The sequence below is a fragment of the Grammomys surdaster genome, unplaced genomic scaffold (assembly GCF_004785775.1).
Source record: "Grammomys surdaster isolate TR1022 unplaced genomic scaffold, NIH_TR_1.0 371, whole genome shotgun sequence".
Lineage (NCBI taxonomy): Eukaryota > Metazoa > Chordata > Mammalia > Rodentia > Muridae > Grammomys > Grammomys surdaster.
This window is the reverse complement of record NW_021604790.1, coordinates 2365246-2386162: the sequence shown is the minus strand read 5'-3', so window position 1 is coordinate 2386162 and position 20917 is coordinate 2365246. Positions and strand designations below refer to the sequence as shown.

Sequence of the window (20917 nt, the reverse complement as noted above, 5' to 3'; positions counted from 1 at the left end):
CAGGAACAAACCAAGCCTGCCTCTCCCTGAAGTCTTCTACTGTGCCTGCCCTCTGGGTCCACTGTTGAGGGCACAAAAACCACCTGAGGCTTCCTATACTAGTTTGCCTCTGCCGAGGCCATGTATCCCTGAGCTGCTGCAGGTCTGTGCTGTCCAGCAGGGAAGTGGGAGGGGCAAGCCATGGCATGAGCCTTAAAAGAGTTTCTCTGGTCCCCTGGGTGGGCTTTAGGAAGTGTCCTGAGATCTTCTACCTACATGTTTCCTGCCTTGCCTGTTGTCCTCTGGCCACCCCCATTTCCTTTGATTTCTCAGGTCTGCTCCACCTCTCCTGCCTCCACCCCTGGATTTGGGGAAGGGGCTGCAGAAGGTGCTTTCTTCAACTGGTCCTCTAACCCCTTGCCAGCAACTTCAGACCTTCTGGGGTCAGTCCCTTGACTTTGTAATCCAAGTCACCTTACCTGTGGTGATCTTCATTTTTACTATATTGGCCAGAATTTTTGTTCATGCTATTGGGTTTTATGCTGCCCCATCTTGCCTCTTGAATGAAAACCAGGGCTGGAAAGTAGGCTCGTCACAGAAAGTAGGCTGCAGCCCAGCTGCCAGTCCCTCTTGAAGGCAAAGACACTTATTCGCCTAGACTGTGTGATGGAGATTTCTAAAGAGAAGATTCTCTCCCACCTACACATTGTCCTTATTCTAAAGTTTGGTACCAGGATTTTAAGTTCTGGAGAGGGCTTGCAGAGCAGCCCATCTCCTTGTTTGAATACCCTGGACTGTTACACTTGAGTGAAATGTGTTTTCACTTGGAAACAACTTTGAACATGACATGTGTTCCTCCCATTGCAAGCATTGGAAAATTCTTACAGACAGGGCTCTGGGGGTGGGGGTGTTGGTGCTGTCAGAGGTTGCCCAGGGTACATTTTAGCACTGGGACCCTTCTCCTTTTTTCTAATATTTAAGGAGTATTTTGTAGGTTTCAACAACCACCACACTTGAATTTGTACCGTGGGAGCAGTTTAGACATGTCTGTCCCAGATTAAGGCCCATTATGGAGGTTTTGTTCCCCTTTTTTTTGTATAATAAAGTGAAAAACAAAGGTTTGACTTCCGTCTGGTCACTGGAATAAATAAGTGGGTGGCAGGGGTGACCCCAAAACAGACTTGACATAAAGCCCTTGAAGCCAGCTTGTTTGCCCTTCCTGGAGCCATTTTCCTGAAGAGTTCTACAGGTGATCTGCCTTCACCTTGATCCTGAACTTTCTCAATTCAGCCTGTTCACTTGGGCTTGGGAGTTGCAGAGTAGACACATTTTAACCTAGAGGGCAGTGCTTCAAGGAAACAACCACTGGGGTGAAGTGTTCCTCCAGGGCTTGCAAGCCCTTTTAGATGGCTTAGGAAGAGCCAGGCTTAGCTGTGACTCCCCTAACTCTCCCCAGACTTCTGTGGGAAAGCTGCTGGACTTGCTTTCTGTATTAAGACCTGCCTTCCAGCTGGGCGGTGGTGGCGCACACCTTTAATCCCAATCCCAGCACTTGGGAGGCAGAGGCAGGTGGATTTCTGAGTTCGAGGCCAGCCTGGTCTATAGAGTGAGTTCCAGGACAGAGAAACCTTGTTTCAAAAAACCAAAAAAAAAAAAAAAAAAAAAAAAAAGACCTGCCTTCCCTGCACAGGTTTTGACTAGGACAGGTAACTGGGTGAAAGGTAAGGATCTATGCAAAAAGATCCCCACTGATGCTATTCCACACTTCAGTTCTGTCCATACTTCAGAAGTCCCCACTCAGTCCCCAGAGTCTGTTCTCTAGTCATTAGCATACTTGTCTTTACTCCAGGGGACATTTGCCTGTGTCTCACTCTCTGACTGCTTCTGTTAGCCCTCACGAGTGATTCCTTTCCTGGATATTCATGTATCTCTCCTGAACTTCTAGTTTTTACCCATAGGAAGCCATTTAAAAGGCAGTATCCAATCAGACATGGTAGCACATGCCTGTAATCTCAGCCCTCCAGAGGCTGAAACTAGAGAAGAGCCATGAGTTCAAAACTAGCCTGTGCTAGGAGTGAGATTGTCTCCCCAAATAAAATGTGCCATCTGTAGGCACTGATCGCTGTGGCTTAAATGTTTCCTCCAAACTCAAATTGAAACCTATAGTGATAATGGTAGGCATGAAGGGGTGGAACATATTAAAATTTACATTGTGTGTGTGTGTGTGTGTTAGTCCAAAGAACAACTTGTTGGGTTCAGTTCTTTTTGCACTACATGAGGCCTCTGGGATCAAGCTCAGGGCATTATGCTGGTAGCAGGCACCTTTACCTGCTGAGCTGTCCCATCAACCCCGTGAAGTAGGACCTCCAGGAGATGATAGGATTACAAAAGTCTGTCCCTCAGAAATGGATTAAAGCATTATGGGAGTTGGGGACTTGATGAAAAGAGTGAATCTGGCCACCTTTCCCCCCTGTCCTGTATGTGCTTGTCAGAGCACAGTCCCATCATGCTGATAAGAAGTGTGGAAGCTGGATTTCTATGGTTTATAATGTACCCAGTCTGCAGTACTTTGTGACAGTAGCATAAAGTTATCAAGTTATGCAGATGTGTAGATATTCAACTACCTAGCAATCTCCATGCCTCTCCCTGCCTCACATCCTTTTTTTTGTTGTCGTCGTTGTTGTTTTGTTTTTTGTTTTGTTTTTTTGTTTTTTCGAGACAGGGTTTCTCTGTGTAGCCCTGGCTGTCCTGGAACTCACTCTGTAGACCAGGCTGGCCTAGAACTCAGAAATCCGCCTGCCTCTGCCTCCCAAGTGCTGGGATTAAAGGTGTGCGCCACCACTGCCTAGAGCACATTCTTGTTTTTAATCTATCACCTGGAGCTATTACTATCTCTAAACCCCTCTCAAACTTGCCTCCCCTCTCCACAGGGTCATTTCCATCTTTGTAAAGCCACCGCCATTGCTCATTTTCTGAAAGGATCTGGAATTGATCTTCTTGCTTAGTCTTGTTCCTTATAATAAATATATTCTGCACGCAGCACACAGCATGCAAAAATGTCTTAAAGCCAAATTTCAAACTGGGTGTGGTGAGATATCACTGTAATCCTAGTACTCAAGAGGGTAGGTCAGGGAGACTGCCTGGGATTTGAGGCCAGCCTGATCCTAGTTCAAAAACCCCAAACACACAAATCTAAGGTGGAGCTTACCTTAGAAGCTACTTAGAAGTACAAGGGTTCAAGACCAGCTGAGTAATATAGACAGACCTAGTTGCAAGGGGGGGGGGGGGGAGAGAGAGAGAGAGAGAGAGGAGAGACAACAAGCTGGGTGTGAAATCTCAGGACTCAATCAACTGAGGCAGGAAAATTACCACAAGTTTGAGGCCAACTAGGGCTATACAGACACATCAACAACCAAAAACCAAATTAAAAAAAAAAAAAACTAGGTGTGGTGACATATATTTGTAATCCCAACACTCAGTGCATAATTCTTCCTGCCGCCCCCTCCCATACCCAGAAGGTTGTTGCTGAAACATTACATGTTCTAGGCCAACCTGGGGTACACAGAGAGAACTTGTCTTCCAAACAAACAACCAAGAATTATGATTACTTCTCTGTTCAAGACTTGTTGTGAGGGTTGGGGATGTAGTTCAGTGGCAGAGTGCTTGTCTAATGCGCACAGGTCTATGGCTTCCATCCCTGGCACCACAAAAATAAATACCATGTTTCTGAAGACTAGCCCAGTAGCCTCTCCTTGCAATTCCAATATTGAGAGGTGGCAATATGAAGATCAGGAATTCAAGGTCATCCTTGGCTACACAGTCAGTTTGAAACCAGCCTGGACTATATATAAAAGCCTGTCTTAAAAAATTACACACACACACACACACACACACACACACACACACACCCCTTCTCTCTCTTTTACCACATTCTTCCTAATCACAATGGTCTAGCCAAGGGCTCTGTCTTCTGTGACTCAAGTATGTGTATCAGAGGTCTTTGGATGTTGTTTTTATTGGGACAAGGTCTCTCTATATAGCCCTGGCTGTCCTGCTCTGTAGTTCACACAGGCCTTAAGCTCAAAGATCTGCCTGGCTCTGCCTCCCAAGTGCTGGGATTAAAGCCCTGTGCCACCACCACCCTCTTTTTTGCACTTCTTGCTCTCTGCCTGGAATTCCATTCTCCCAGCAATCCACAAGGCTGATTTTCTCATTTTCCAGGCCTCAGCTCAAATGTCACCTCACAGACAACCACTTTCTCTAGAGGCCTTCATCTCCTTGCTTGTGGATTTATCTGTTTGTGGTCTCTTTCCCCAAGTTGAAGACAGTTAACTTGCTTGTTCATCACAGTCATACGGCATCTAAATTGGTCTTGAATAATTTGATGTCTAAGAAAAAATGCCCCGAGTAAGAGACTGATGAACTGTAGACCACAGGCCTTGAGAGCAAGGGAGGGGACACTTCTGCTGGCCGCTCTTCCCCGGCTCCAGCCATACCAGTCCTCTATGGCTTAAACCCACAACATACCCATAATCTTTCTGTCTAGTTACATACATTGCATACATACATACGTCATATGCATGTAGAGCATCGAGTTCATACCAACTGTGGTTCACCTACTTTTTCTTTTGAGACTCTCTCATGTGCAAGTTGCCTGTTTGTCTGGCTGGCCAGTGGCCCACTAACCCAGTGACCTGTCTGCTCTCACCTTCCCAGCTCTGGGATTCCATGTGCCACCGCATCTGACATTTTTCATTAAAGTTTCAGAAGTTGAACTGAGGACCTTGTGCTTATCAGGCAAGATTTCACCAGCTTAGGGATTTCCTCAGCCTCTCTGCCTAGAATAATCTTCACCCCTTTGCCTAATGATTCAGGACACTGTTTATCTCTTTAGTTTATCTTTTTCTATTGATTCGTTTATTTGGTTTTTCTAGACGGGGTTTCTTAGTATAGCCCTGGTTGACCTGGAGCTAGCTCTGTAGACCAGGCTGGCCTGCAAATTGAGAGATCTGCCTGCCTCTGCCTCTCCAATGCTGGGATTAAAGGTGTGCATCACAGTCACCTGGCTCAGGACATCATTTAAGAGTCTTTCTAAGATGGAGAGAGGTGGTATATGCCTTTAATCTCACAGCAGTGGAGGTGAAGGCATTTAGATCTCTGTGAGCTCAAGGCCAGCTTACAGGAGACCTTGTCTCAAAGAACAACAACCATTGAAAAAAAGAGAAAGTCTCTCTGGGACCTAGGGAGGCTCACTGGCTTTTTGTTTGTTTGTTTGTTTTTTCGAGACAGGGTCTCTCTATGTAGTTCTGGCTGTCCTAGAACTCACTCTGTAGACCAGGCTGGCCTCGAACTCAGAAATCTGCCTGCCTCTGCCTCCCAAGTGCTGGGATTAAAGGCGTGCGCCACCACCACCTGGCCGTGAGGCTCACTGTTAACATCACTGGCTGTTCTTCCAGAGGACCCAGGATCAAGTTCTAGCACCCACCATGGGGCCTTACGACTGTCTGTAACTCCAGGTCTAGAAGATGTAGTGCCCTCTTGTGGGGTTTTTCAGGCACTGCATGCAGGTGGTATAAATACATTCAAGCAAGCAAAAAAAGTCTCTGGGCCGGGTGGGGAGGTGCTTCCTTCTGCCGTTTGTTTCCTCAGCAGATTGGATGCCTTCTATGCCAGGCTTTGCTGGACTGCAAGCTCTACCAAGAACTCTGTGTCTCCTTTGTTCTTTACTGTAACCCTAAGGCCTCACATACAGCCAGAATCAGCTCAGGCCTTAGTATTTATTAACTGGTACAGATCCAGGCCATGTGCCCAAAGATCACCACCATACAGCAGCCATGGCCAAGTGCTCAATGAATTGGATTGTTTATTAGTTGGAAGTTCAGCGTGAGGATGGCTACCGGTGGGTGTTTGGGGACACAGTCAGAGAAACAGGGAGGAGCCAGAAGGGTTCTTCTGAATGTGCAAACCCCTGAAGGCAAAGAATTCTTTTTAAAAATTTATTTATTTATGTTATGTATGAGTACACCATTGCTCTCTTCAGACACACCAGAAGAGGGCATGAGAACCCACTGCAGATGGTTGTGAGCCACCATGTGGTTGCTGGGAACTGAACTCAGGACCGTTGGAAGAGCAGTCAGTGCTCTTAACCACTGAGCCATCTCTCCAGCCCGAAGGCAAAGATTTTAAGGCTTTTTTGTTTGTTTGTTTGTTTGTTTTGTTTTGTTTTTTCGATACATGGCTTCTCTGTATAGCCCTGGCTGTCCTGGAACTCACTCTGTAGACCAGGCTGGCCTCAAACTCAGAAATCCGCCTGCCTCTGCCTCCCAAGTGCTGGGATTGAAGGCGTGTGCCACCACCGCCCAGCCTAAGGCATTATTTTGATAAGGAAAAACAAACAGTGTTACTATGAAGAACCCTGAAATGGAGGTGAGGAACGTGTGAGGTCTGAGGCTATGCTCTGGCCACTCCCAAAAGCCTGCCTCATTCTGCTCTAAGTTCAACCATCTTTTGAGTCTTCACTGTTTGGTCCCATAGTGATCCTAGTTTCTCTGAAATCAAATCTATCCTCTTATCAGGTCCTCCAGCAAGTTCTCTGTCTTCAAGATGTTTTCAGAGTCTCCTTCACTCGATACAGAGAGGTCAGCCAGCTAGATTCCAGAATACAGAGCGATGTTGTACACATACAAGTCTGGCCAGAGGATGCCCACAGCTCTCCTCAGTGTCTGTATGGCTCAACCCCACAAACTCCACCATGTACTTGAACCTGTATGGTCTTCCAGCCTACTCATATCCTGCTGCTGACTGCCCCACATCTCCCTATGTTCCAGCGAGCCCTTAGCCTAATCCATAGTCTGTCTCTCTCCTCCCCCAACTCAGACATGAGGCTGTGTCTGCCAGCACACCTGGTTACATTATCTTCGTTTCCAGTGCTGGAGTTCAATCTGATTCACATTCTGAAATTTATGACTATGTAGGTGCCACTGTGGCCTTTCCTGATCATTCTCTTTCATCCGTTGAGGTCTTCTACCCACTTCTGAACCTTGTAAGCCTCTTTCCGTGTTTAACCACAGGAATTTCCAATTATTTTCCTTCATGACTTCCTACCTAGGGGAGACTGTGACTCCCTGAGGAAGCACAATTGTCCTAGTCCATCTTTGTCTCTTAGCATCGGGATTATGCTGTTAAAAATCTTTTTTAATGTTAAGTTTGTAATGACAGTTAAAGTCATTATAAAGAATCGTTTAAAAATAGAAGGAAAACTGAAATAACAGCCAGTTCCAGAGAGATGGCTCAGCTTTTAGAGGCTAGACTCACAACCAAAAAGGACAAACGTTTGGTTCCCAACACCCACACCTGTCTCTCCAGTTTAAAAAAAAAAGACAGAGTACATAATACTGTAATCCGGGCACTCGGGAGGCTGAGGCAGGATGGGCTACAAAACGAGACCATGTGTCAAAGGAGTAAAAACAAAAGACAATACAAGTTAAGATTACCAGACACCTAAGGGTCTCTCATAAACTGATTTCCATGTTAGCTTGTGTTTTGTTTCTGAGACAGGGTTTCACTAAGTAGCCCGGGAAGTATTTATGTAGATCAGGCTGGCCTCAACTCCCAGAGATCCTCCTGTCTCCACTTCCTTAGTGTTGTGGTAAAAGGAGTGGCCGAGCATGAACTTGTTAGTCTTTCTAATGAGATAGGTACTATCACCATGCCCTCTGGCAATAGACAAAAGAGGCATAAGAAATTCTTTTCGGCTGGTCCATCAAGTTAAATTCAGAACTAACGTGTGGTTTCAACCACCTCGAAATATCAACCAACGACCGCCATAAATGTTTGCTGGAGAGTCAAGAAACAAGGATGATCTCAAAAGTACGTGATTTCAGAGTTTAAGTTTATCTGAAGTTAGAGGGCTGGCACGCAACAGTCTCGAGGCAGTAGACACGGCCACGTAGATGCGAGCGCAAATCTAAACACCTTCGGTGGCTGAGAAAAGGACCTTTCCTCTCGAAGCTAAAGAGGCGAGAGTGTGAGGATACGGGCCCTCCCAGCCGAGCAGCACTTCGTGTAGGAAGAGCCTGGCCCGTGCCAAGCAGGCTGTCTGAGAGGTGGAGGGTCCAGCGTGGGCTCCGGAAGCAGGAAAGGCGAGCAGGTGTGGGATCTAAATTAGGATAAGGGCGGGAGCGCGCTCCGCTCAGAAGGGCGCAGCTTGCGCTCGGCAGTCAATCTTTTCCCTCTAGCCCTTCTGGGTTCGGAGGCCTAGGGTGGCTAGTGACCCACTCAAACCCAGAGAACGAATGCAGACCAGCCCCTTTTAAGAGTGTTCCTAACTGCACCCCATTTCAAGCCCAGACTCTTTACACAACTGACTGTATGCCTCGGGGTCAAAGTGGGGAGAGGCCGGGGAGCAGAGCAGGGAGCCCCGCGGGAAGGGCGGGGATGCCTGGGCCGGAAGGCGTCCCAGGCTCGGCTGGGAGCCGGCGCTCTCTTTCGACGCCACCCCGTTGCCTCCGCCCCCGAGCCGGCCGGGACGGCACCAAGTCTCCGCCCCTGGCGCACCGCGCACCTCACCTTGAACGCTGCCCCACCCACCTCAAGCCTATTGGGCGTCCTGAGCCTAGGACACTCCGCAATTGGCTGGACTCAGCCTCGGAGGCCCCGCCCATCTCCCCGCCCCAGTTCCCGTCCGCCGGTACTTTGGACGGCGGCGTGGCGCCCCTCCTCTCCTCCCGGTCCCCGCCCCCTGGAGCAAATGCTGCCGAGCTGCGGCCGCGGGGCAGATGCACGCGCTCGGGCCCTTCTAGCAGGCGCGAGCAGTCGCTGGGCGCGCGAAAGCGAAAGGAGGAAGAGGAAGGGAGGGCGAGGGCGGGGTGTTGAGGAGGGGCGGGAGGAGGAAGAGGAGGAGGTTGGAGCGCGCTCGCGCCTGGCCTCGCGCCCGCGCCGAGGGAGGGGGGAGAGGGGCGCGCGCGCGCACGCTCGCGTCCTCGCTCGCTCCATCCATCCATCCTCCGGTCGCGGCACGCGCGCGCGCGCTCCGGGCTCGCGCCGCACCCCCCGCCCGGGAGAGGCGGGCTGGAGTGGGGGGCGGGGGGAGGGGCGCGCGGACGGCGCGCGGACTGCGCGCGGGCGGGGTGAGGTGAGGAGGAGGAGGCGGCGACGGGACGAGAAGGGAGGGGAAGGGGCCATGGCCGCCCGGTGAGGCGGCGAGGCGGGGGGGCAGCCCGACCCCCCGGCCCCGGGCCCGGGCCCCGGGGAGAGGCGAGGACGGACCGACGGACATGGGGCTCCGGAGCAGCCGCCGTCGCCGCCGCCGCCGGAGGACGCGGCCCTGAGAGGCCGCCGGGCCCCGGCGCGGCCCCCCGGGCGGGGTGAGTACGGAACAGGGACGGGGGAGGGGCCTGCGGGGGGCGGGGGGCGGGGCCCGAGGCGGGGCTTGGGCCCCCTCCCCCCAGGTCTGGGTCAGCGCCCCTTCCCCTCCCCCAGGGCCGACGCGGAAACGCCCGGCTTTCCCCGGCTTCCCGGCCGGGCCGGGGCCCCCCGGTCTCCCCCTGGCTGGGTCCTCCTTGGGCGGGGCAGGGCCGGCCGGGGAGGGGGCGCGGGGCCTTTGTTAGGGAGCCAGGCCCCAGCCCCCGGGACAATAGAGACACCCTCCCGGAATCCTCTCCCCGGCCCGTCCGGGATCTGGGCAGGCGGCGACCTAGAGGGGTCGGGACGCGTCCCACTCTGCTTACTCTCTGGGGGTCGGTCTGTCCCGGCCCGCCGCCGGCCTTGGGCGGCTCGGCTCTCCTCCCCCCAGTCGGTATGATGCAGCAGCAGTGCCGCAAGGACGGGAGAAGAGCCGCGACACGGCCTGCTCCCCTTCCCAGTGCCCCTGGCTCATTTGTCAGTCCCCACCCCACTCAAGGCCGGCAGCTCCTTAAACTCGTACCCACTGTTCAGTGGGGCCCCAAACTGTGGGCACTGTTTCTAAATCCTACGGTGGGGGTTTCTGGACTTTGGGGCTCTTGGAGAGACTTCCGGGCTGGTCCTGAGGGAGGGAGGGTGCGATCTAAAAGAACAGGTAAGGGGAGTGCCCACTCCTCGCGTGCGTACCACGGGGCTCTCCTCCGCTCCTGTTCTTAATGGCTAGAAATGCCCTTTGCCTGTAGGTTTCTGTGGGCTCTGATCCTCTTGTAGAGTGGCAGGCTTATTTTAAGAGAAGACAGAGTGGGGTGAAGGTTGTAGGGTGTTAGGGCCATTCCTACTTCTGGTAGCAGTACCCCCCCAAGTGGACATCCTGGCTGAAAGCAGAGGTGACTCTGACAGCCCTTAGGGAAAGGGGGGTTGTCTTGAGGAGTCTGTGCAGTTCTTTGCCACACCCTGTGGGTTTGCTTTGAGGCCTTAGAGTTCCTTCTCCTCCCCCTGCTGCATTGCACCATGGGTATCAAAGAGGGGTTTGAGTTTTGGGTACCTGGGATGAGCTGCTGCCTCCTATAGACCTAGAGTCTGATTGGCAAGGCAGTATAGTTCAGGGCCTGAGCTTAGGCCTGGGAAAGGACTAGGCTACCTCTGGTTTTCAGGCCCTGAAGGACCATCTAGACTTAGTGAACGGGGCCTTGGGGAGGGAGACACTCTGATGCCAGGATTAAGCCCTGGGCTTGGAGGTGGGGAGGGGAGGTGGCAGTCTCTGGAGGTGTCTTGGACTCACACCAACACCCCCACCTCCATGTGTGCAGCCGTGTTGCCGCCCGCTGTGCTATGAGCAGTCAGAGCGCCGTCTCCACAAGAGTTTACAAATGAAAATGGAGGAAATGTCTTTGTCTGGCCTGGATAACAGCAAACTAGAGGTGAGGGCTCCCCCACGTGTGCCTCTAGTTCTTTCTCTTGATGTCTCTGCGTCGCTAAATCTGGCATCTGTGCCAAAGGAGGAATTTGGGTAGTCAGCCTTGTTCCTTAGAGGGATAACCAGCTGAAAAGGAGGAATTTGGGTAGTCAGCCTTGTTCCTTAGAGGGATAACCAGCTGAAAAGGCCCAAGGATCTGGGAGTAAAAAGGAACTCAAAAATCAAGGTCAGGAAAGTGGCAAAGAGAGCAGCATGTTTGGTCAGGGCCAGGAGATTTGGTTGGCGAGAAGTTGTTCAGTAAAGGCAGGGTGCTACCCTTGTGACCATGGATGTTGGTGTTCTCTCCCGGGGCCCAGGCCATCGCTCAGGAGATATATGCTGACCTGGTCGAGGATTCTTGTTTGGGATTCTGCTTTGAAGTACACCGGGCTGTCAAGTGTGGCTACTTCTTTCTGGATGATACAGATCCTGATAGCATGAAGGATTTTGGTGAGCTTCAGGGTGGAAGGGGAGTGGTCTAGCTCTGCCTGGGAAGGGCTTAGAGGGTTCTTTAGAAACTGCCCTGTTTGCAGAGCCTGGAGCTTCTGTGAGCTTAGGCAAGAATGAGTTTAAAGCGAGCCTGGGACCATAGGTGAGGACAAGAGGTTAAGATCCCCTGCCCACTCTGATCGCCACGCCTCTCCTGTCCCCAGAGATCGTGGACCAGCCTGGGTTGGACATCTTTGGACAGGTTTTCAACCAGTGGAAGAGCAAGGAGTGTGTTTGCCCCAACTGTAGCCGCAGTATTGCTGCTTCCCGCTTTGCCCCTCACCTGGAGAAGTGCCTGGGAATGGGTCGCAACAGCAGCCGAATCGCCAACCGCCGGTGAGAACCTCTTACTTCCAGCACCAGTCATGCACATCTTGTGCAATTTGTACTGTGGTGTAGTCTCAGGGGGACACTGGTAGGGTACAGAGGGTGGGCCATACTTGGTCCTCACATACTTCACTGTACATTCACGGGCAGATGGGTGATAGCCTTGACCCTTTTTCTTCTCAACTCTGGGCAGGATTGCCAATAGCAACAATATGAACAAGTCTGAGAGTGACCAAGAAGACAACGATGACATCAATGACAATGACTGGTCCTATGGCTCAGAGAAGAAAGGTGTTTGGGGGTCTGGGGAAACCTGGGAGAAGCTGGGTGAAGTGGGAAAATAGCAGTAGAGTATGCATTTGCCATAAACTGTCTTGATGGGGAAGAATGTAGTTTTCGAAAACATACGAGTGTCCTGAGAATGAGAATGTAAAAGTAACTGTGTTCTTTGTTTTGTTGTCCCCCAGCCAAGAAGAGGAAATCAGACAAGGTGAGAGCGGGGCGAGCATGGGGGAAGTTTGGGTAAAGGACAGATACCCTCTCTTTTGGTCAGGGAGTGCTCAGGTCTTTTGACTGAAGTGTGAGGTCACTGGGGGGCATCTCTGGGTTTGGGAGTTAGGGTGTCTGGTGGGCAGGAGAGCTCCAGAGGTTTTGTTGGTGGGAGGGAGGGAAGGAGGGAGGGAGTATAGATAGACATCTTCATACCGGGAGGAATAGTATACGTTTGAGGTTGTTTGTTTGTCAAATCTTTTTTCCTTTCCTGGGTTCTCGGCTCCCCCTTATCATTGCCCTTTCCCCAAAGCTATGGTATCTCCCATTCCAGAACCCTAATTCCCCTCGAAGATCCAAGTCTCTAAAACACAAAAATGGTAAGTGGGGCTAGACCAGCAGGGGCACTCCTAGCTACATTATTACAGGGCTTGTAGTGGGGGTGAGGGAGGGCCTGTGATCCTTCTATCACCCCCACTTCCTCTCTGGTTATTTTCAGGGTTCTCTGTCTGTACCTCTGCATCAAACACCCTTCCCCTTCTTTTTTCTTCTTCAGGGGAACTTAGCAACTCCGATCCTTTTAAGGTGAGTAGACGCTGCCCTTTGTGCTTCTCCCTATTCTTATGAGGTGGTTGGGATTTGGACAAGTGAGGTCAGGATGCTGACAACTACAAGTGCTTGTAGCGCTGTTTAAGTCTTGGGTATTCATGTTCTTTGTGGGTTCTGTCCCCATGTCTATGTGCAGGTAGGTTGGAAGGACTTTTGGAAAATTACTTGGAGGCAGGGGTGAACGGGATTGCTTCCCCATCCGCTCCTTCTCTGGCTGCCCTCTTTTTACTCTCTGACCTGTTTTCTTACTTCTGACCTGTACCTCTGGTTCTCTCACAGTACAGCAACTCAACTGGGATCAGCTATGAGACCCTGGGGCCAGAAGAGCTGCGGAGCCTTCTCACCACGGTGCGTAACTGGACAGGGAGCTTTGGTTTGGGCTGGGCAATGGGCAGGCCCCTGAAGGAGACAGGTGACATAGCAGCAGGAGCCGTAGCTTTCTGTGAAAGTGGCTTCCTAGTCCACTAGCTCTGGGGTTGGTTTCTATGTGGTCAGTATAGCGTTGGTGCAGAGGGAGCGTCTAGTGTTTTGAAAAGGTCTCCTGCCCCTGCTTTCAGCTGCGTTCTTTTTCCAGCAATGTGGAGTGATTTCTGAACATACCAAGAAGATGTGCACAAGGTGAGCTTGGAAACCAGGAGGCTGGTCCTGGGCATGGGTTGAAGTCCCCTGGATCTGAGCAGTGGGCTCCCAGCCTCACCCTCCCTTCATCTCGGGCCTCATTAGGCCGCCATCGGGGATTCACCACGACTCTTTCCCTGTCCCTCCAGCTTCTGCTTCTCCTGAGCTCCTGAAGTCTTTCCCTGCCTTGTCAGGGTCTGATCATTCTGTCCCCACCAGGTCACTACGCTGCCCGCAGCACACGGATGAACAGAGGCGAACCGTACGGATTTATTTCCTTGGGCCCTCAGCGTAAGTGACCTTTCCAGAAGTTTGGTGTGTCAGGTTGCTGATCTCTTTCCCTAACATGTCTCTTTGACTCCTTCTAGTGTTCTTCCAGAGGTAGAGAGCTCCTTGGATAACGATGGCTTTGACATGACTGACAGCCAGGCCCTCATCAGCCGGCTTCAGTGGGACGGCTCTTCTGATCTCTCACCTTCTGATTCAGGCTCCTCCAAGACTAGTGAAAATCAGGGATGGGGTTTAGGTATGCCACGCACTTGACCTTGGGCTTTTGGCAGTGGGGCACCCTTCTCCTTCCACAACTGCACTGTGATCCCTTGCACCTCTTCCTCTGTAGGTACCAACAGCTCTGAATCACGGAAAACCAAGAAAAAGAAATCCCATCTGAGCTTGGTAGGGACTGCCTCTGGCCTGGGCTCCAACAAGAAGAAAAAGCCAAAGCCACCGGCTCCCCCAACGCCCAGCATCTATGATGACATCAACTGACTTGTGTGCAAGGGATAGCCTTTGGCTGAGAGAGCCCTCTCTCCTGACCCCCACCCAGGCAGCATCGCCTGGCATATGGACAGCTGCTGGGGGTTTGGGTGTGGGAAGCTTGGTGGGCCAGGCAGGCAGAGGATCCAATTACGAGCCCCTGGGGGGTGTCAGGGTCCTCTGCAACGAAGCATGACCCCTCGGCGTGCAGGACTCAGACCTGGACATACTATGCCTTGGACAAAAGTTTGATGGGGAGGCGGTTTTCCTATTTATTCTGTGAGTTACTGGATGTCCAGCTAGGCTGGGAGCCTGACCTGGGCACTGTGCCAGGGCACTGCCTGCTCCCCACCCCAGGAACTGGACTAAGCCCTGCCGAGGGGCATTGTGGCTACCCAGGCTGCTTTGGGTTGGAAGCTGAGCCCAGAGGGGGCCTCCCCTGGCTGCCCTCAGCAATGTGAAAGGGTCCGGTGCTTGGAGCTGAGGGGCAGGGCTGCTATGTCCTGTTTGTGCAGAGTCCTATCAAATGTCCCCATTCCCCGGGGTCAGCAGGCACAGTGCTGTCTGCTAAGGTGGGCGTCCAGAACTGCCTCACAGGGGGCAGCCCTTTCCCCTCAGTCCCCATGGGCCTCCTTGGCAGCAGGAGCTGTCCTTTTGTTGTTGGGTGCCGGGAGGGAAAGGACCTCCAGCCTCTACAGCTTCAAGGAATGGGAAGGGGAGGGTAGGAAGAGGGAGCCTGTATCAGAGTGGCCCCCTGCCCTCCCTGCCCCAGGGCTGTGAGGAACGGCCCAGGTGAGAGGGACGGTGCTGCTTTATTTGAAATGTTTCTTACCTCATTCCCTGCCCCAGGAAGGGGCCCAGCCTCACCCTCCTGGGGTGGCCCCGTGTTCTCCCTCCCTTCCTGCGCCCTGCCCTGCCCTGCCCTGCTGGGGCAGCCTGAGTTCCCAGCTGCTGCTTGCCCCCTACCCCCCTTTACCTTGACCAGCTTCGGTTCCTCTCTGCGCTCTCGCCTCTAAAGCCTGCCCTGTTTCCCCTCCCTTGCCGCTTTTAAGTTATTTATTCTGTACTTGTGGTTTGGGGCTCTGAGGAAAAACCCTAATCTTGTGCCTCTCTCCCTTTGCTAGGAGTAGGGTGGGATGAGAAGGTAGTCTCTGCCCTGGGTTGCCAGTAGAGCTTGGAAGGTTGCTCTTGCCCCTCTGTGGGACTGTCATGCCATAGCACCCACCTACCTGACCTATGTCCCACCTCCAGGCAGGTACCATCACACCTTGGAGCTGGAAGATCTGATGGGCTGATTGACAGGGATGGGGTTGATCCCGAGCCAAGTCTTCTGGCACTTGCTATACATGTCCCCTCTCTTCCAGGAGGAGCCACTCCCGGATTGGGTAGCTAGTACCCAGGACTGGTTGGACTGATTTGGGTTAGGGACCCAGAGGGTTAAGGGAACAACAGTGCTAGGGCTGCAGTACCCTATCTGGAGCCCCAGTCTCCCCGGGGTGGTTCTCATTGTGGCTGATGCCTGGTTACAAACTGATTTTTTTTTTTAAACCCAAGTATTGTGATTATTTTTTTAAAAGTCAAACTAATTTTGGCAGGAGTTAGAATAAATCCTGGAGCCTGGGCCCCTCTGTCCTTGGCCCTCCATAGCCTCCTCGCTAGAGGGGGAAAGAGAAGGTCCTTGGCCGGCCCCACTACCAAGCACAGCTTGGGAACCTGCTGAAGGTCGGGAAGCCGGCCCAGGCCCTTATCCCTCTGGAGAAGTAGCTGCAGCTCAGGCCAACTCACTCTGCTCTCTCTTCCACCTCTCCCTTTCCCTCTGGTTGGAGGGAGTAGTTTGGGAACTGGTTTGTCCACAAAACTTCCCCATTGTTCCTTGGCTCACCCTCAGGGCAGAACCCCCTGCCTGGGCTGGGTGAGAGATGGGCTTGGTCCAGCAGGGACCCTGAGGGAACAAGCCCCTTCCTTCTGGGGAGTATGCCCTCCCTACTGTGTAGTTGAACAGGGGCTAGGAACTCCCCACTCCCTCCCTCTAACAGCAGGCTGTGTGGGTTTCAATTCCCATCCTCCCCACCCTGGCTAGGTCGTCCACCCTGTATCCTATCATGTGTCTGTGTGTGGGGGGGTTCTGTACTAATTTCCATGGCCGGTGGCTTTTCCTTCCATGCATCACTCCCCCCCGCATGCCCAGGGGCCACCCGCCTGGCATTACCGCATGCTGGGGTCATTGGGGGAGGGGGGTGGGGCTCACGCTGTCCTGTGGTCTTGAGATTTTTATTTTTGCATATGTAATCCATCCTGTACAGGTAGCTAACTTTGTAAACGCTGTGTATTCCCCTCTGCCCCCATGGCTGCTGGTGTAAATAAACTGCATCTCCCGTTGGTAGCCTGGCCTACCCACTCTCATTACCATGTTGCTGAGGGCAGAGCAGTCACAAAGAGGCTCCATAGCCACAAAATGGAATTTTATTCATTCATACTGACCATCTAAGGGCCTAGGGAAGGGCAATCTATATCCAGAGCTCATCCTTGGAACTGGGCAGGGCACTCACTGGATTAGGGCCAGTTCTCTTGCAGTCTTAGGCCTAGGTTAGCAGCAGCTGTGGCTTGGCCTTTCAATGCTGGGGGCTTGGCCTCCTGCCGCAGTCCCCTTCCTGACTGAGCTCTACACAGAACTATTCAGAAAAAAAGGGCAAGCAAAGTGCTTTAAAAGAAAGCAAAATATCCTATTCCTGCTACAAGGAGCACGAGGAGAAGGTGGTGGCAGCTGGGTGCTGTAGGGAAAGCTGGCAGTCTTCATCCCTGTGAATTTAGTTTCAAAAGGTCCACACTCATCTAAGGAGTGGAAGGTACTTCAGGCTCCCTAGGGAGGTATGCTAAGGCCATGCTGAGCTGTCCTGGTAGCAACCCTGGGGGTTAGGGAACAGACATGCAAGGTACTGGGCCAGGGCCACAGCCAGGAGGGAAGACCCAGAGCCCAGGCTTCTCACTGAGCTTGGCCTTTGAACTTTGGGATTCCAAAAGAGGGAAGATGATATCCTTGTTTCTACCTGAGTTGTGCTTGCAGAGATATCTGTACCCTGTGGACGTTAAGAAGCCACACACCTGCTCCCTGGGTCCTATGGACAGGGTACCCACGATACCCTTCCCATCCCTCCCTCCCAGGTCCTTGGGCCCAGCTCTGGCCAGGAAAGGGGGGAGGCCATGAAGGAGGAAGACCATGCCTTTCTTTGTCTCCCGATGTCCTTATCTTCCATACATCCCAAATACTAGGAAGCTGAAGAAGACTGTGACTCCAACCAAGGAGACAGTGGCGGGTGCCGTGAAGAACTGGCGGTAATTGATACGGAAGTACCAGACCACACCCAAGAGCACCACAAACACAGGCACCATGAGGCTGCCCACGTTGACACCAAGGCTGGATTGCTCAGTGGTTGGGGTCAAGGAGGCTGAGGGGCCAGAAACTGCTGCCCCTGGGGGTGAGCGGTGGCAGTGAATCACGCAGTTGTTGGTAATGTTCAGGGAGCTCAGCGTGCGGGCTGGGTCCTGCAGCAGCCGACCCTGGTAGATCAGTTTCATCTGGCTCTCTTGTCCAGGGAAGTATTTGCTACAAGGATGAAAAGAAAGACTGCATAAAGAATAAGGCAAGGCCTCGACCAACAAGCAGGGCATGGAAGACACTGAAGGTCTGTCTATGGAAGTCTCCCATTTCCCCTTAGCAGAGGCCAGCCCTTAAAATTCCTCTTTTGCTTACATAGATGCACCAACTTCTTCAGGGAAACCAACACCTGAGGCATAAGTCCTGAGCAAATGCCCCCTTTCCAGCCTACTCACCTTTTTAGGGCACCCACAGTGTCCTCTGGCCTGGCCACAGCTAGCTCCTCGGTGTCATTGAGGAACTTGAGCCGAACATTGATGAGGCTAGGGCTGGGAGAGAGGCAGGTGCTATCATCTACTCCCAGTGCAGCTTCTGGGCGGCTGCTCTCCAGGCCTGCTTGTCTTTTAGGCAGGCCTTGGATGTCGAGGAGATGCTCAAGGCTGGGCTCCATATCTCCCCTAGCTCCAGGTTCTCCAGTGGTGTCTCCCCCACTGTCACTGGTCTCTTCAGCCTTGTCATCATTGCCCCCTGATGGATGGGGGTGTTCTGTCGGATCTGGAGTACCTTGGTTTACCAGCTGGTCCACATGCCCCAGGTGGAGAACAGACGTGTCACCTGCTGACACAATGGTGCCCAGCAGCTGGTTGTTACTGCTGTCTGCTACATAGGTAGAGAGCCAGGCTAGGACCAAGGCTAGGGTCAGCACCACCACACCTGCCACCACCATCACCTCGTTACCCACACCCTCAATGAGGGTGACATCAGAGAGCTCCATGGCCTGGCTGCTGACTGGGTCCACACTGCAGGAACAAAGGGGGGACAGCATCAGCAGGGCCTAAGGGGTTATAACCAGGTTTCTAGTTTAGGTTCTGAGGCAGGCTGGGGTTAAAAAAAAAAAAAAAGGAAAAAAGGATGGGGGTTTGGTGTAGTGTAGGAAGGACAGCCAATCTCCTAACAGTAGCAGACCCCAATCTCAAGCTAAGGACTTACCCTTGGCCCCTTGGCCTCTATTGTGAAACTCTAGCTTTCAGCTTCTGTGCCCATAAGGAGTACGGGTCACCAGAAAAGCTTCATAACCTTGTCACTAGCTGCTGATTGCTGGCTTTTTTTTTTTTTTGACTTTGGAGAATGATGGAGAAAGAACATTTGCTTCTTCTTTTGAGACAGGGTTTCTCTGTGTCGCCCTAGCTGTCTTGGAACTACCTGCTCTATAGACTAGGCTAACTTTAAACTCACTTGCCCCTGCCTGAGTATTGGAGTTTAAAGGCATGTGCCACCACTGCCCAGCTTACATTTTGCTTCTTTAAGCCTGGACTTTCTCTGGGATTTCTAACATGTCACCAAGCATACACCCCACCCCACCCCCACCACCAGCAGCCTCAATGGTAGCTTCAGAGAATAAAAAGACTCCTTCATAGGCGTTGTGCAGCCATCCTTGCCAGATTCTCTTTTGATCACATCTCATTAATGACCACACACCCATTCATGCCCAGATGTCAAGAACCAAATAAATAAATACACTTTTGATTGATCAAGGGCAGAATCAGATCACTTCAAATGGACAAATATACTGGGACTATTGGCAGACATGTTTGTCTAGTAAACTGTTCTAGCAAATTCTGGGGAGCCACACGTGAGAGTCAACCAGAAACACGACCCTCTTTAGTCTTCACAGGCTTGGCTTACAACTGCAAAACCACTGTTCCAGCATATATTCCAGTTATCCCAGAACTTGAGAAAAAAAAAAAAGGCAAGTAAGGATACGAGGTACAAGACAAGCCTCCACTGCATTGCAAGTTCAAGGCCAGCCTAGGCTACATGAGACAGCTTCAAGAAAACCACTGCCCAAGAAGAAATTATTTGGAAAAATTTCCCAACAGTTCCCACAATCCTTATTTCAGTCTGTCTTGTGCTATGAAGGTTCTCCCTCTGTGTGGCTTCTGAGAAAGCACTGGAGGCTCTCTGCATATTCCTCAGAGTACTTTCTCTTTTCCTTGGAGAATCTACTTTCACAGCTGTCTCTGGGCAAATCCATCTGGTGATTATCATTATCAGACTATTCTCACAGCACCCACAAAACATCATTACACTTATAACCTGTCCGTCTCTTCATTGACTCCTGGAAGATAAGAACCGAGGGTAGTTCTCTTTGTTTGAAGCTCTTAGTGCAATCCCACAGTAGCTACTCAATATTTGTAGAACACACCAACATTCGAAAAGTTTCCACAGCCTTATTTAACAGATCACTGTCTAGCCCCTCTTCTAGCTATGCAACTTCCAACAACGTTCTCAAAGCCTCAGCTTTCTCATCAGTAAAGTGGGGTTTAAAATGGTTACCTACCTCATAAGGTTGTTTTGAAGATGACGTGAAATCATCGAAGCAAAAATAATTAACACTGTTCAATAAACAAATGATAGCAATTACGTCTCACTCCCACAACTAAACCCTGATGTTAAGATTAATGTCAGGAGCTGTGATTTACACAAAAGGAAACTGTGGCAAAGACAGATGGGAACGGAGGACACAAGGAACTGCCGTGGGCAGGGGCCAGATAGGACCTTGCATCTGTCTGATCCAAGGCCTCAGCTTTCTCCTCAGCCTGTGGACGACCCTGACCGCACTGTGGGGAGTCGTCCCCGACCGTGCTTTTTTCTGATGTGAAGGTTCTGCGTCTGAGAGGTCCTATTCCCTTGGCAATGGAGTCCATGAGCCCCCCGGGACGAGGGGCTTCTGGGTTTAGGTCGCAGTGCCTAAACCTGACTCTCCCGGCCAGTGATGGTTTAGGGTCAGGTGAGGAAGCGGGGGTCGGGAGGTAGGGGGTCACAAACCATCCACACCCCTCAAACTTCGGGGCGGGGCAGAGGAGGGGGGGCGGAGCTTGAGGGCGCGAGGAGTCATGGGAAATTAAAGGGGGTTTGGATTGTTACTGTGCCTAGATGGGGAAGGAGAGCCTCACCTGACAAAGCCAGGATAAATGTTTTGACTTCGCCAGGACAGTCTTTGTACTCCTCTTTCCGTAGGGGTCAGGGGAGGGGCTGGCAATTCAGGATTCTGTCCAGGGTCCGATCTCTTCCGGCTTTTCTCGGAAGCTGTTAACATCCGGGACAGGAAGTCCCGCCTCCCCCGCCTAGTACTGATGACGCAAAGCTACGTAAGGCGGATTGACGTAAACGTAATCTTTAAATAAAAGGGCCAG

General features: G+C 51.9%; 2 protein-coding genes across 7 annotated transcripts; one reads left to right on the top strand and one right to left on the bottom strand.

Annotated features, from left to right (window-relative positions):
• Nucleotides 1–9118: 9118 nt before the first annotated feature.
• On the top strand, nt 9119–16508 carry Atxn7l3 (ataxin 7 like 3). Of its 5 annotated transcripts, none has more exons than XM_028780415.1 (13): nt 9119–9344; nt 10692–10802; nt 11155–11287; nt 11491–11662; nt 11847–11944; nt 12121–12143; nt 12477–12522; nt 12699–12727; nt 13031–13099; nt 13326–13369; nt 13589–13660; nt 13738–13895; nt 13989–16508. In XM_028780415.1, exons 2-13 carry the CDS (start codon nt 10752–10754, stop codon nt 14135–14137), a joined length of 1044 nt encoding a protein of 347 aa, XP_028636248.1. In that variant the 5' UTR covers nt 9119–9344; nt 10692–10751; the 3' UTR covers nt 14138–16508. The 5 variants fall into 5 exon arrangements, with proteins under 5 accessions (XP_028636248.1, XP_028636246.1, XP_028636245.1 ...); XM_028780413.1 differs by having other exon boundaries at nt 12456–12522; XM_028780412.1 differs by having other exon boundaries at nt 9320–9344; nt 12456–12522; nt 12642–12727.
• On the bottom strand, nt 16381–20827 carry Tmub2 (transmembrane and ubiquitin like domain containing 2). Of its 2 annotated transcripts, none has more exons than XM_028780418.1 (4): nt 20678–20827; nt 20062–20116; nt 17957–18520; nt 16381–17729 (listed from the first exon to the last, which is right to left on the bottom strand). In XM_028780418.1, exons 2-4 carry the CDS (start codon nt 20094–20096, stop codon nt 17369–17371), a joined length of 960 nt encoding a protein of 319 aa, XP_028636251.1. In that variant the 5' UTR covers nt 20097–20116; nt 20678–20827; the 3' UTR covers nt 16381–17368. The 2 variants fall into 2 exon arrangements, with proteins under 2 accessions (XP_028636251.1, XP_028636249.1); XM_028780416.1 differs by having other exon boundaries at nt 16383–17750; nt 20678–20792.
• Between the last annotated feature and the right edge of the window lie 90 nt (nt 20828–20917).

What these genes read in the sequence shown, in the direction of transcription:
- Tmub2 (XM_028780416.1), bottom strand. Translation starts at nt 20,096, where the DNA reads ATGATTTCACGTCATCTTCAAAACAACCTTATGAG. An exon ending in CTTCAAAACAACCTTATGAG is followed by an intron (nt 18,521 to 20,061) that starts GTAGGTAACCAT and finishes TTGTTCCTGCAG; the next exon opens with TGTGGACCCAGTCAGCAGCC. An exon ending in ACTGTGGGTGCCCTAAAAAG is followed by an intron (nt 17,751 to 17,956) that starts GTGAGTAGGCTG and finishes TTCTTTATGCAG; the next exon opens with TCTTTCTTTTCATCCTTGTA.
- Atxn7l3 (XM_028780412.1), top strand. Translation starts at nt 10,752, where the DNA reads ATGAAAATGGAGGAAATGTCTTTGTCTGGCCTGGATAACAGCAAACTA. An exon ending in ACCAAGAAGATGTGCACAAG is followed by an intron (nt 13,370 to 13,588) that starts GTGAGCTTGGAA and finishes TGTCCCCACCAG; the next exon opens with GTCACTACGCTGCCCGCAGC. An exon ending in TATTTCCTTGGGCCCTCAGC is followed by an intron (nt 13,661 to 13,737) that starts GTAAGTGACCTT and finishes GACTCCTTCTAG; the next exon opens with TGTTCTTCCAGAGGTAGAGA.